The 14,880-nt window shown below is 44.5% G+C and overlaps 1 protein-coding gene across 1 annotated transcript in view; it reads left to right on the top strand.

Moving 5' to 3' along the window:
• SPTLC2 (serine palmitoyltransferase long chain base subunit 2) overlaps positions 1–14,302 on the top strand; it is a 116,684-nt gene extending 102,382 nt beyond the window's left edge. The window contains exons 10-12 of the mRNA XM_047735644.1: positions 179–314; positions 3,778–3,907; positions 8,885–14,302. Coding sequence (XP_047591600.1) covers positions 179–314; positions 3,778–3,907; positions 8,885–9,004 — 386 coding nt within the window. The 3' untranslated portion in view covers positions 9,005–14,302. The remainder of the gene's footprint in view (positions 1–178; positions 315–3,777; positions 3,908–8,884) is intronic.
• Positions 14,303–14,880: the final 578 nt, after the last annotated feature.

Here is a 14,880-nt window from a genome sequence, read left to right on the forward strand (position 1 = left end):
ACAAACCACAAAGCAAGATTTGTTTATATTTCCTAGAGTTTGTTACATGAAAATATTTTGTGTTAGAAATGAAGAACCAAACACAGGACTGATTGATAAAATGGAGATGGATTGCTGTCTTTTTTCCACTCCTTTTTTCTTAGTATTACTTTGTGTTTTCTTCTTTATGATTTTCCAGGCAAAGAGTGTATCCAGCAGTTAGCTGAAAACACGAGGTATTTCAGGAGACGGCTGAAAGAGATGGGCTTCATCATCTATGGGAATGAAGACTCTCCAGTTGTGCCTTTGATGCTATATATGCCGGCCAAAATTGGGTATGTTCTGTTGCAGGCTATAGACTGGCCTCATTAGACTTAGGGCTCCTGTGATATTAGACTCAGGCTTGTGTATTTTGTTGGGAAATATTATCTGGGCCTCACTATGTTAACTGTCGAGGTTTGCTAGAAATTCCAAATTAGTGGATTCCGGGTTAGTGGATTCTAATTTGTAAGACATGTTAACTTGTTAGTCTTTCATTAAACATATTGAGTTTAATGCTCTCTTCTAGGAGATTGGGATAGATCAGTGGACAGAACACAAATATAAAAATCCCTGCCCTTGGGGAGCTTATGTTCTAATGGGGCAGGAGTCAGACAAATGTAGTAAATAAGTTACATAATTTGTTAGAAGACGTTACATGTTATAGGGAAAAGTAGAGCAGGATATGGGGGTTGAGTGTCCCGTGGGCAGGCAGATGACGGTATGAAACGGGGAGGTCGGTGGGGATCGAGGGAGCAGGGAAGGGAAAATGACATCTAAGCTTGAAGGAGCAGAGTTAGCCACTTGGAGAGAGAAGTTCTGTGCAGAGGCCGGAACACAGGAACATGCTTACCCGACTGAGGAATAGCAAGAAGGTGCGTGGAGCCGAAACGCAGTGCCCCAGGGCTGAGTGGGGCTGCGAGGTCAGGGCGTGTGGTTGCGTGGCTACCCAAGGTGCAGCCTACACCAGTTTCTTCGGTGTGTGCAACTCACGTATAACAGAAAGCCTTGCCCTGGAATAGCTTCCAGTCATTTTGAGAGCTCCGGGTGTAACCAAACCAGAAGACATTTGAAAAGTAATAGGTAGTGAGCAAATATAATTACTTGCAAATCAAGTGTATGCAAAACTGTGTCAGAAATGTAAAAGAAAGGAGTTACCTGCTTAGTGTAGATTCAGTTGAAAAAAGAAAAAACCACACATCTTTTCAGATTTGTGAGTTTTGACTGGATCTTAAATATAAAATTAGATGAGGATCGTTTCTCAGGTTTAGTGGAATTCATTAAAGGAGCAAATATTTTTATTCATCTTTGAATCCCCAGGGCCCACCAGAGTCCCTGGCAGTTAGAGGCACTCAGTAAATATTCATCGAAGTGGATTTCTAGGAGGGGAAACTAAAGCCGGGAACCTAAAAGTCGGGTGATTCCAAAGATGATAAGAGGGCAGTTGGGAAAAGGTGGCCACTGAGGGAAAAGGAGTTCAGTTTTCAACAGGAAGGCATATGCGCATTTGGTCTTCAGAGGCAATGGAGATATGAACCAAAGCGAAGGTGTGTGTAGGGTTTTCTCTCCTTTAAATGGAATTATCGTAAGTAAAGAGTTGTCTGATCTGGAGAACTTACTCTAGAACTGTTTCTTTAGAGAACACTGGGTCTAACCTGCTCTACAGGGGAAGCTAATGTGTGCATTCTAATTAAGATTTACAGAGGGTGAGGCAGACGGAAGAAAGAACTAGACCATTTGGGAGGGTTGGCTGAAGATGCAGGGTCGTTGGGGTCAGAGGAAGTACTAGAAAGGGGGGAAAGGCTGGCATTTATGTAATTAGTTACTCAGGTAATTAAAATGAGGGGGGGATTTTTTATTCTCAAACAAATGCTTTAAAATGCTAAGGGAAGGGGTCCCTGGCTGGCTCAGTTGGAGGAGCATTGATCTCTTGATCTCAGGGTTAAGTTCAAGCCCACATTGAATAGAGATTACTTACATAAACTTAAAAAACAAACAAACAAAAAAATAACAGCCTAAGGGAATAGTTAAGAAACAGCATAATTAGCAAAAAAAAAAAAAATGTACATGAAGTTAGAATTGTGTCATTTAGACAAGATATGTATATGGAGTAAGGTCCCCATGCCACCGGTTTGGTCTGGGGTGGGGAGGGAAACAAGATTTGTGGAGTCTGGGCAGTCAGCTGAAGCCTGGGGATGAGGTTGCCTCACAAAACCAAAGGAAACCCTAAATTCCAAAGACAGCTTAACATTCAAGTCAGTCAAAAAAATACCTGGTCTTTGGGACACCTGGTTGGCTCAGTCGGAGGAGCATGTGACTCTTGATCTCAGGGTGGTGAGCTCAAGTCCCGTGTTGGGTATAGAGATCACTGAAATAAATAAACTTAGGGGGAAAAAAAGAAGTGCCTGGTCTAGTGCTAATGCTAGTCGGCCATTCTGCCAGCAGAAAGAAATCAGTGTTACAGCAGATCCTCTCCATCCTTAATCTTTTTTTTTTTTTTAAAGATGTAATTTATTTATTTGTCGGAGAGCACTACCAGGGGGAGCAGCAGGCAGAGGTAGAAGCAGGCTCCCTGCTCAGCCGGAAGCCTGCTTCTCCCTCTCCCTCTGCCTGTAGCTCCCTCTGCTTGTACACTCTCTCTCTCTCTGTCAAATAAATAAAATTTTTAAAAAAAGAATTATTTAAACTGCCAAACTTAACATTTCAAGGACAGGATTTTAAACTCATGTTCATTTTGAAGCCTCTGAACCACTCTTACGTGTCAGAACACTTCAAGGCTATAACGGCAAATATGTTTAGGCAAGCCCTGTCAAAAATAGGTCTCTGACAACTATATTCTTCACCTTCGTGAAGGAGACCATTTGGGAAAAGACCACTCTAGGATTGAATTGAAGAAGTCTGGCAATTTTTTTTTCTTTTTTTTAAGATTTATTTATCCATTTGAGAGAGAAGGTGCGTGTGTGTGTGTGTGTGTGTGTGTGTGCGCGCGCGCGCGCGTGCCTGAGTGCACGAGCCAGCAGTGGGGAGGAGCAGAGGGGGAGGGAGACAGGCTCCCTGCTGAGCACGAAGCCTGATGCAGTGCTCCAGTGTGGGGCTCAATCCCAGGACCCCGAAGTCAGGACCTGAGCCAAAATCAAGACTCAGCTGCCTAACCAACTAAGTTACCCAGGTGCCCCTAAATCTGGCAATTTTTTTAAAAAAAGTTTTTATTTATTTATTTGATTGAGAGAGATCACAAGTAGGCAGAGAGGCAGGCAGAGAGGGGGTGGTAAGCAGGCTCCCCATTAAGCAGAGAGCCCGATGCGGGGCTCGATCCCAGGACCCTGAGATCATGACCTGAGCTGAAGGCAGAGGCTTAACCCTCTGAGCCACCCAGGTACCCCGAGGCAATTTTAACTTAAAAGAAGTTAGAAGAGATTCCTTTTTTTTTTTTTTTTTTTTTTTTAAAGATTCCACTTATTCACCTGACAGAGAGAGATCACAAGCAGGCAGAGAGGCAGGCAGAGAGAGAGGAGGAAGCAGGCTCCCTGCCGAGCAGAGAGCCCGATGCGGGGCTCGATCCCAGGACCCCGAGATCATGACCCGAGCCGAAGGCAGTGGCCCAACCCACTGAGCCACCCAGGCGCCCCTAGAAGAGATTCCTAATAGAGGTCTCCAATGTCTGTATCACCTAAGAGTTTAAATCATTCAGGACCACAAGACCTTTGTGTTGTGGTTTATTCCTCTTCCTGGTTTCTTTACCCTGTTTTCCCCTCGTAGCGCCTTTGGACGGGAGATGCTGAAGCGGAATATCGGCGTAGTTGTGGTGGGATTTCCTGCTACTCCAATTATTGAGTCCAGAGCCAGGTTTTGCCTGTCCGCAGCTCATACCAAAGAAATACTTGACACTGTAAGTAGACACTCTCACCTTGATGTAAATATATCTATGCTACGGAGGCCTGGATATCAGATGAAATTGATCATCTGCTGATCCTGAAGTTCTTTAAGCACCTGAGGTATTAATTGGTAAAATAGAGGAGGGAGTATGCGGTGCTGCTTAAAATATTGCTAATTACCACCACCACCACCCCCGCCCAAAAAAGCAAAACCATTAGCATTGCCCACTAGACCCTGTGTGATCAGGGCTGTGGGGAATTGATGGCTTTGTCTCGTTCCACGCTTTCCTTTATTATGGCCTCTATAACCGTCTCACTCTCTTTGTACTCAAGCTGTTTCTACTACAAGCCTTCTTACATGTTGTTCTGTCTCTCTAGAATTTTCTCTCTTGAGTCCTCTCTCTCTTTGGCTGGCTGACTCCTACAGATTCTTCCCATCTCCACTTAAAGGAAAATTGCTTGAGGGTGTTCCCCAGTCCTCTTGCTTGCCATTTCCTTGGACTCTTAAGATTCTCCCTTAGTAAATCCTTCCCATCTGGAATTATTTGGTGGCAGTCTTCTCCACTGGGTAAATCTTGAGGGCAGAGACTACGTCTCTTTTGCTTGTTCTATATCTCCAGGATATACCATAGCCAGGCATGTAGGAAGGGCTCGTAATTATTGAATTTAATTATGGTCTCTTAATTCTTACATTGTGATATTCTCTTAACGTGCTATTATTTCACATCCAAGACTTTAAATAAGTATTGCTTTCTGGGAGTTTATAGAATTCTAGAATGCAATATCTGCATAAAATTATGGTTGACCTAAACAACACGAGGGGGGTGGTGTAGGGGAGCTAACACGCTGCCCCATCCCAAAATAAAAAAAATCTACATGTAACTTTTGCCTCCCCCAAAACTTAAGTATAGTCAGCTGGAAGCCTTACTGTTATCACAGACAGGCACTGAACACATATTTTGTAAGTTAGATGTATTATATACTGTAAGTTATATGTATTATATACTGTAGTCTTACAATAAAGTAAGTTAGAGAAAAGAAAATGTTATTAAGATTGTAAGGAAAAGACATTTATAGTACTGTATTTATTGAAAAAATCCACATATAAGTGGACCCACACACAGTTGAAACCCTTGTTGTTCATGGGTCAGCTGCGGTTGCTAGAAGTACCCACTGATTCATTGGAGAGTTACTAATCTTGAAGAGTATGAATACATGTTAAGGTTTGTTGTAGCAGTTTAATTCACATTTTTATTTCTGGGCCTCTGAAGACTGATTTTTCGTCCTTATTTCTGTCAAACAAAACTTGTTTTGCAAGTACGAGTATGTTCTTCATCACATCCTGACCCTGGAAAATTGGATTTCGTTTATTATTGCTGCTGTATCTTCCTTTTCTTTTATTTGGATTGTGCCTTTCAACTTTTCTTCCATTCTCTTCTATTTAGATGTTCAAAGTTTGTCTTGCCTTTAAAAAAAAAAAAAGTTTATATGGGACCGTTATGGGGCCCAGGCAGCAAAAACAGTATGGAGAGAGAGAATCTAAGTTGGAGGGGTCAGACCTCCTGGGTATGAAACACTGCCAAGCGGCTGTAGTCAAGGCAGTGGGGCACTAGCGTGAGGACAGACGTGAGGCCAGTGATGGAAGAGGACTGAGAGGCCATGAATACACTTGGGCATCTGTGGCCACTTGATTTGCCACAGGAGAGCCCAGACTCATTAGTAGGGAAAGAATAGTGTCTTCAACGAACGGTTCCAGACGGCTGGATAACCCACATACAGAAGCATGAAGTGGGAGCCCTACGACATGGGTGAACCTTGAACACATCATGCTAAGTAAAAGAAGCCAGGCACAAAAGACCACATTATGAAATGTCCAGAATAGGCAAATTCATAGGGTCGAAAATAGACTGGTGGTTGTCAGGGCTTGGGGAAGACAGGGAGAAGGATGTGAGTATGGGGTTCCTTTTTTTAAGGTGATAATACTTTAAGATTAGATACTGATGGAAATTGTACACCTCTGTGAATATACTAAGAAGGTGACTTTAATGGCATGTGAATTGTGTCACAATGAAACTTATTTTTAAAAATGAGAAAGGCAGGGTTATTGATCAGCTCTGGGGCACAGCTATCCTAGAATATTCTCTCATTCAAGGACCAGACTCCACTCTATGATTTTACACGATTTTTCCCCTAAGAACCCATCTCACCCTGGGATCCGGTGGTTGAGTGTAGATGTTTTGCTAACAGATGGCGATACTTGGAATGGTCCCTTATTCCTGCTCAAACCAGGTGACCCACATAATGGCCAACTAGCAGTGTCTAGTTACAGTTTTATGTAAATAAAACCTATTTATCTGAAATATTTGTTATGGGATCAGAGGAAATCATGGACTCTAGATCCCTTTAGGCTACTGTGAGTTTTTCTATTCATTTTCTTTTTTACATCAATGAAAAAAATATTCTAAAGTCAGAGTTCATAAATGTCTTTCACTTTGTGATCTTAGTAAGTCATGTGTTGTTTTAAATTAATAAATCCTATATCAGAGGTCAGGGGATAAATGGTTAATGGGTTCCTTCCAGCTGAAATTCAATCCTAAATTATTTCCATATGGAGCTTTCAGTTAAACCTTTTCTCAAAGATACCACTTTTTTTTTTTTTTAATTTATTAGAGAGAGAGAGCACAAGCAGGGGAAGCAGGAGAGGGAAAGCAGGCTCCCTGCTGAGCAGGGAGACTGGTGTGAGGCTCAGTCCCAGGATCCTTGAATCATGACCTGAGCCAAAGGCAGACACTTAACCAACTGAGCCACCCAGCTGCCCCAAGATACCACTGTACTGGAAGCATACTGAGGTCCAGCTCTTTTTTTTTTTTTTTTTTTTAAGATTTTATTTATTTATGATAGAGAGAGAAGGAACACAAGCACAGGGGAGCTGGAGAGGGAAAGCAGGCTCCCCGCTGAGCAGGGAACTCGATGTGGGGCTTGATCCCAGGACGCTGGGATCATGACCTGAGCCAAAGGCAGCCACTTAATGACTAAACCACCCAGACACCCCTTGGGTCCAGCTCTTAATTTGCTTTCTATATTTTCCACATTTGGAATGAAGAATGTTTTCTTAGCCAGAATAAATAAGGAATGCTATTTATTGGTGGGGTTTTTTTCTCTCTACAAATGCTTTTTTTTTTTTTTTTTTAAGATTTTATTCATTTGAGAGAGAGAGAGAAGCAGACTCCCTGCCAAGCAGGAAGCCCTATATGGGGCTCTATCCCAGGACCCCAGAAATCAAGACCTGCGCTGATGGCAGACACTTAACCAACTGACCTACCTGGGCACCCCTACCTACAAACATTGATTTTTTTTTCTTTTTTTTAAAGATTTTATTGAATTATTTGACAGCGAGAGACAGTGAGAGAGGGAACACGAGCGGGGGAGTGGGAGAGGGAGAAGCAGGCTTCCCACTGAGTAGGGAGCCTGATGCGGAGCTCGATCCTAGGACCCCAAGATCATGATCTGAGCCAAAGACAGATGCTTAACTACTGAGCCACCCAGGTGCCCCCCAAACATTGATTTTTAAGTTAAATTTAGGGGCACCTCTGTGGCTCCGTCAGTTTAGTGTCTGTCTTGATTTCAGCTCAGGTCACGAGATCGAGCCCCACGTTGGGCTCCACACTCAGCAGAGAGTCTTCTTGAGGATTCTTTCTCCCTCTGTCCCTCCCCCCGACTCATTCCCTCTCTCTCTCTCAAATAAATCTTTTTCAAAAAGATCAAAGTTAAACTTAAGAACACAGAAATATGTCTTTTACTAATACTCAACTGACTGACTCCTGTTATAAAGTAGAAGGTGTGCATTTTCATATGAAATTATGACCATAAGAGTGGACAGAAGATGTCTGTGATGTGATGGGAAATTGGAGAGAGCCCTGTCTCCAAAGCTAAGGCCCTTCACCCTGAATTTGTCACATTATCCCCTGGGTAACATCCCCAGACTCAGAGGGAGTGAATGACAGGGCTGGAGAGACGCTGTGGAAACTGCATTGTGTGGCCTGCGTGAGGTGCTTTTATTGAAAAGCCTTAGAACCTAGGATTATACAATTTTTACAGTCTTCTTCGGATTTCTCCAAGAAGTATCTGGGGCTTCGAGTGTCCCTGTCCTTCTATTGGTTTTTTCCTGAGAAATCGTGAACACCTATCCCATTCTTGTATTGGGATCTTCTGTTCTGACCCTCTGTGCCGCGGTTTGGAAAGGTTACCTCTGTGAGCTGATGGGTGTCGCAATCAGGAAGAGACTTTTCATTTCATGACTTTTCATTTCATAACTTTTCGTAGTGTTTGAATTTTTTTGAAAAACCAACGAGCAGATTTTATAAGAAAGAAAATTATACTGAGAATAAGTAGTTTTTGATGGGAAGATAGGACGATCTCGCAAGGTTCGGATTTTAGAGTTCAGACCCCTGCCTGAGTTGAAGTCCCGGCTCCGCCCATTCTTGCTCGTGCACCTCCCACCCTGTCCATGACCTACCCAGTCTCCTAATGGCTTCCCCGCTTTCTTGCTAAGTCTGATCTGCGGTGCACCATGGGGGCTCTCGTCACCTTGTGCCTTGGACACATCTCAATGCAGACTTCCCATCGGTTTTTTTGTTGTGAAATAGAAGCTGTGAGGACTGAAGTATGAGAGGACAAAGGACCGTGGTAGCCAGCCTGGCAAGTGCAAGGCGCATGTTCCTTTTCTCCTCCGTATAGCAGACTTTGGTGAACGCTGCCCGTTACCCTGCATAACTGCTCTTCACAACCCGTTAGTCATGACTGGCCTGATGTCCTTGCTCAAAAAGCAGCTCTTTTCACAGCTGTCCTATAGTCTGATCAGAGTTAATGCACTAGACACACACGGTCCCACAAGAGGATAATATTGCCACGAATGTTTTTAGAAACGTTAACGCACCAGGCGTGCCTGCGTCCTGCTGGCTCCGACTCACCTCCACTCCTCTATGTTTTAGGCGCTCAAGGAGATAGATGAAGTTGGGGACCTGTTGCAGCTCAAGTATTCCCGTCATCGGTTGGTGCCCCTGCTGGACAGGCCCTTTGATGAGACAACCTACGAAGAAACAGAAGACTGAGCCTTTTTGGTGCTCCCTTGGAGGAGCTCTCCCTCACCCAGGACAGTGTGTGGCCTTTCTGAGCCAGTTCCAGGAACCATACTTCTGTGGCCATCTCACGCAAAAGACATTTCTAAATGGCATTTTGTAAATAGTAAAAAACTGCTTCACATTCTTCCTTTGCTACATTTCACCTTTAAAAAAAAAGAGCTGACCCACTCTACTTTTTTGTCCATTAAAAATGTTTTATTTTATAACTCTCCTTCTTATGAAATCACGCTGACCCTAGCTTGGCCCTGGCTAACCACACAGGCCGTTAGCCTTTCCTTGCCACCTGCAGACTTGGCCCACCCACAGCTCCCGCTGGCCCCACCACCGCAGCCTCCAGACTCACCCAGCCCTCCTCCCCAGGGAGCAAGTGCCTCCACTTACTTCCAGTCCAGGTGTCAGAGGCTGCCAACCTTGGAATCCTTACTAAACCAGTCAAGTATTCAACCAAAGTGTTCTCCCTTTTGTCCGAAGTTGAGCTGTTTAAGGAAAACCATGAACACTAACATTGCTAAGAACTGCCCCTTGTCGTGAACTCCCCCTGGCCAGGAGCCTCCCAAGGTTTCGTCTTGTTCTGGTCACCGGGTGATTCCTTCTTTCACCATCAGATATTGATAATGGTCACTGTCTGAGACGTATGTCCAGTTTCTGGGTTCTCCTAAGCTCTAAACTAACCTGCTATTTAAAATGCTGGAATTGTTCCGAAAGCACCCACATCCACCCTGGCCAGACCCTTGTGGTGAGGCCGCCTCCCGCCTCCCTGTGTCTTCTGTGCACACAGCTGCTCAGCCAGCAGGGGGCGGGGGCCGAAGGGACAGAGCTGGGGGACTGAGCTGGCAAACGTCTGTGCTTGCTTCCTACTCTGCTTTCTACTCTTCAGAGCTGTGACCGCCTCTGCCTGGGTCTGGGTCCAGATCAGGATTTAAACTGATAAAGGAAAATGTTGGTAAATCCCATGCTCAGAAATCATTCGTCATGTTCCTGTTCAAGGATTAAAGTTATTAACTTACCCGTTTTAGAAGCTGACCCATTTAAACGTTACTCTTCTGAGTGCTAGTTCTTTACTTTTAATGTCCTAAGACAATTCTAATCTGGCATCTAGGGTTTAGGGTCTCTTTTTTTTTTCCCTCCCCCCCACCCCCCCACTGCCCTAAGAAATTCTGAACACATTATCTCTGCTAAACTGGGATCCTCTATTTTAACTCTTTTCATACTAGGTGAGGGGACTAGTTTCAGAGAGCTTTATAAAACTGCTTGACCAAAGAACAAATCTGAAAACCACCATGTTAAAGCTCTTCCTTTTTTCTGTTGACCAAAGCCTAAGTGAAGAGAACTTTTGACATTATTACGCCCACGACCAGCTTGTCTTCTAGTAGCCATTGGAGTAGTATGGGGGAAGGCTCGGGAACAGCATGGAAGAGCCCTGTGTGAAAGTAGCTTTGCATGTCTCTCTTTTTGGAATCCCTCCTTGGGTTAGTAGAGATTCTCCTGTGCTCCTTGTCTTCAGCTGCGGGGCTTGTTCTGACACATGCGGTGGAGATGGGGAGCAACGGGACTGTCGGTGAGGGGTTGCTTTCCTGTCTTAAGTTCTCTTCAATCACTCTCAGCATCTGAGAGCCTTCGGCCTTTAAAATATTCCAAGGTTCTGTTTTACCTTTTTTAAAGACTAGAAAAGGGTGAATCAAAGAACCAAATAGAAATGCAGGGACTGTATTTAGCATGGACAAACTGAAGTTAAAAAAAGACATTGTGGTATCTAAGTCACTAGCCCTGTAGAATAAGATACATCGCTAACCTTCGAATCTCGTTCCTCACCGTAGAACCCTACTAGAACACCAGATAGCTTTTGCACTGCAGTCACTTACCAAATGGTGTAGGGTTTGCAAAAGTCCCAAAGTTCAAGCAATGAACTTCACCTTGCTACTCTTTTTACTTCAGCTTGCATGGAGTCACTGCAATTTCAAATGTCAATATGGGCATTTAAACACATCATAAATATATATATGTATGTATGTATATATACATATATATGACATATATTTGCTGGTGCAAAGTTATGTCAGAATAAATGCAGTTAAGTTACAAGTTTATTTTGAAGAGACAAAACTGTGATCCGCACGGGATCTCTGCTTTCTGGAGGACAAAATGTTCTACATGCTGGTTGTCTCTCAGAAACTGTGATATAGATCTAGGGTCCAGTCATATCACAGGCATCATTATTTAACAAAGCACTGGGGGACATGTAGATGTATATAAATATAGTCACTGGGAATGAGTAGACTTAAGTATTGTGTCGTGCATGGTTGAAGGTCGCCTGGGTCATGAGTCAGATGGGATGCACACAGGTGTCAGCTCACGTTACCACCAAAGCGGATAGTCGGAGTCAGTCAGTAGAGATGTGACTAATCCTTACCACTTTTTCTCATCCCTCTTTCTATTTAGCATTGCCTTTATCCATTTCCGGCTTATAAGACCTTTTTCTGCAGATCACATCAGAAACCAGAAACTTCTAACTAGGAGACATCAGAATCACAAAGAATGGATCAAGAGGCAGTGGCAGACTCTCCTCCCACATTTATTTGAAAAGTTTTACCCTAAACTATGGCATTCACTCTACAGTAAGTAAATAGTGAAAGAGTGTGTTCAGGGGCGGGGTCCTTGGAGCACTTTTAACTTTTCGCTTTGCTCTGGAAAATTTCTTCCCTTTAAAAATCATCCTAGTCCCCAGAACCCCAGAGTCCTGCTTGCTTGTTTGAAGAACTTGGCATCTCAGTCCTATAGTTACTATCTTAAACTTTCACGACAGGGTGAGGGCTTCTGATGGTGAAAACACGCTTCTTCCTGAAGGAGTCACGGAAGGTGAAGAGAAACGCCCCTGTAAAGGGCTGCAGGTTGTAAGCAAACAATGAGTCATGGAACCACTACATCAAAAGCAAAACAACGGCTGAGGGCTCTGTGTTTGCTAACGCCCTTTCAGAAGCCCAGGGATGAAATACTGTGCCAGTGACTTGTCCCTGTCATCCCTCTGTCCTGCATTTGGCCTTTCTTTGTACCTTCCCATTCTTGAGTTTTAGAATGTCAATGGAGAACACCTAGACGGTGATGCTGTGTTTGGAAGATCACTGGGTCAGATACCCTGTCCTGGGACACCCAACCCTACATTTCCGGAGGAGTCTGGGGACTTCTTTCTTCCCTACTTGAGGGAGCCTGTATCTAAGTTCGTTAGGACTAGTCCCGTCTAGCTGAGTTTTTTTAGTGTTTAATAAGCTTTGGTTCATTTCTATTAGTGAAAACCAGGAGGAAGAATGGCTCCCGTGGAGAGATTTCCTGGCTTCTTAGGGAAGGGGGGAAAGCGATGCTATCTACCGCTACGTGCCTCTTTCTCCCCCCAACCCTGCTCCCCATCCAAACTGATGAGGCTCTCCAGCCCCTAGTCGTCCTGGATTGGGAAGCATTATAGGACCGCTAGTCCGGCCATAGGCTATGGAGAAAAAGAATGTGAATAGTTCTTATTTTGTAAGAATTTGTATATACAACTGACTGGCTCCGGGTTCTTTTGTATGAAGAACTGCTGTGACTAATTCCCAGAGTGTCTTTCCTTTCCTGGTGTTCGAGGTAAGCCAAGATGGGCTTTCATCTCTGCTGGCTGTAAGCTGTGTGGTCAGCAAAGGGGGAAGAGCGTAGGGGCTCTTCCTTCAGAAGGTCTGTCTTCACGAAGATCAGCACTACTGAGCCTTTCACCCAGGTGAACTCGGCATCGCCCAAGGTGGGGGGTGAAGGGGAGTTACGAAAATCAAATGATTCTTCGTGGCTGTCGAGCAGTTCCTGGCTTAAATGCAGCCCCAGAACCTAAAGGTCTGCAGCTACCTGCTTACCACGGAAGCTCAGTGCTCAGCCGGCAGGCATCTCGATCCGTTAACCAGCTAATCAAAATACCTTCCACGTGGATAGAAGCGTACCTTATTCTCTGCTCAACTCCATCCACAGGAAATGTAGTGTTTAGACCCCTACCCAATTACCATGTGCCCAGATAACCTAATTAGGAAAAGGTTGCCCTTTTTGTCATTTCCAGTGACTTCTGTTCTCCAAGCACCTTTTGCTTTAGGTGGAGTCTTTTGGGGACGGCGGGGAGTGGGAAGGCAAAGGAGTTAGCTCTGGGACCTACCGAAGTTGATTCTAGTCTTCTCCAGCCTGGAGGCATTCTCAGTCGGCCCCCGGGGAGTGGCCTGATGGGACAGCCATGGTCAAGGTCTTGTTTACTAGAAAGTACGCAGGATAGACAGCCCTGAACTGTGACTCTGGTATGATGAGTTCTGATAAACTGACCCTGAAGAACTCAATGGTTCTGCCACTGCGGTTAGGCATTTTTGATGAAGCAATACCCAAAGTCCGTCCCTTTGGAGAAGTTGGGAAGCTGAATGCAAGGTGAGGACAGGAGCAGTCCCCTGATGTGCCCGGTGTCCTTCTTCCTTGTTGCCATCTCCGTGGATGAGTGGATCCCTCTCTGCCCCAGGAGCCTTGAGTCGGTTTAGAGTCTGCTTCTCCCCACAGTTCTCAGTTTTCTTGTGCGAAGCTCGGCTGGGCACAGGCCTACTACGGAGGTGTGGGACCTACTCCTGACTGGGCTGGAGTGGTAACTTGTCTTCACCCTTAGCATTAGGTCCTGTTACCTCAGGGGCGCTAAACCGATGGTTGGAATGATTAGAAGCATCCTCGGTGGTTCTTTACAGGGTCCTGGTGAGACCACTGTCAGCTCAGCCAGCGTGCCCACACGGTCTTGATGATCCCTCTCTGTGTAAAGGTCGCGAACATTAAGAGAAGGGGGAAAGAGAATAAGAATAGAGAAATCGCTTATGGGGAGCTGAGATCTTCTTTTGTTGGCCTTTATTTTTCCATTGACCAATTTGCCTGTAAACTGGACTTTGGAAGAGGTGCTGTGAAATCCCTCTCCTTTGCTGTGATGCTTGTATAATCTGAGAAAGCGAGAGGGGCAAATGTAAATAAAAAATTTTAAATTCTAGTACTGTATTAAAATGTCACTCTTCTCTCTTTCTCTCTTACCCCGTCTCCCTTTTTTGCCAGATGATTTTCTTTCTTTTCTTTTTTTTTTTACACCTTGTTGGATGACTGTGAAGCTCTAAATGATGGATTGGGTTAGGCATATCCGTTTGAGAGCACATGTTTAGAACTGAAGGGGAACTACTTGAGATGACTTAAGAATCATCCCATGCAAATATATTGTTTTGCCCAAATAAACTATTCAGAAAGCGATCTCTGCCTTTATTCATTCAACCAAGGAAAACTGGGTGCTGTGTCCATGCCAGGCACTACACTGAGCATGACCAATACTAGCCAGCAAACAAATAGTAAACAATAACCCTATGGACTCACATCATTGTACAAACTGGTAAGTGCTGTGAAGGAAAAGTAAAAAGCATGTTAAAAACCTGTAACCAGTATGTGGGTTAGAGGTGACAGAGAAAACTCTTGTAAGGCATGGAGGATCCAGAAACGTGTGGCCGACGCTCCAGGAGCAACAGGGAGGCTGGCGAGGAGGGCGCAGAGGTCTGCTGCGCTGGGCTGTCAGGGGTGATCGGTGATCGTACACGCTGGGGGGAACCAGGGAAGGGTTGCAAGCATTGAAAAAGATCTCTAGTATCCTCTTTTGGTAGACCTTGACAAATTGGTACAATGTATATGGACATGCAAAGGATCTAGGCCAGCCAAAAAAATTTTGAGCAAGAATTTGTACTACCTGATTTCAGAGCTTTGTACAGAGCTGTAGTATCGAAGACTGCATTTGGCGTTAGAATGGTCCGAGAGAACAAATAAGACATCATAGAAAGTCC

Source organism: Lutra lutra, chromosome 7 (genome assembly GCF_902655055.1).
Source record: "Lutra lutra chromosome 7, mLutLut1.2, whole genome shotgun sequence".
NCBI lineage: Eukaryota > Metazoa > Chordata > Mammalia > Carnivora > Mustelidae > Lutra > Lutra lutra.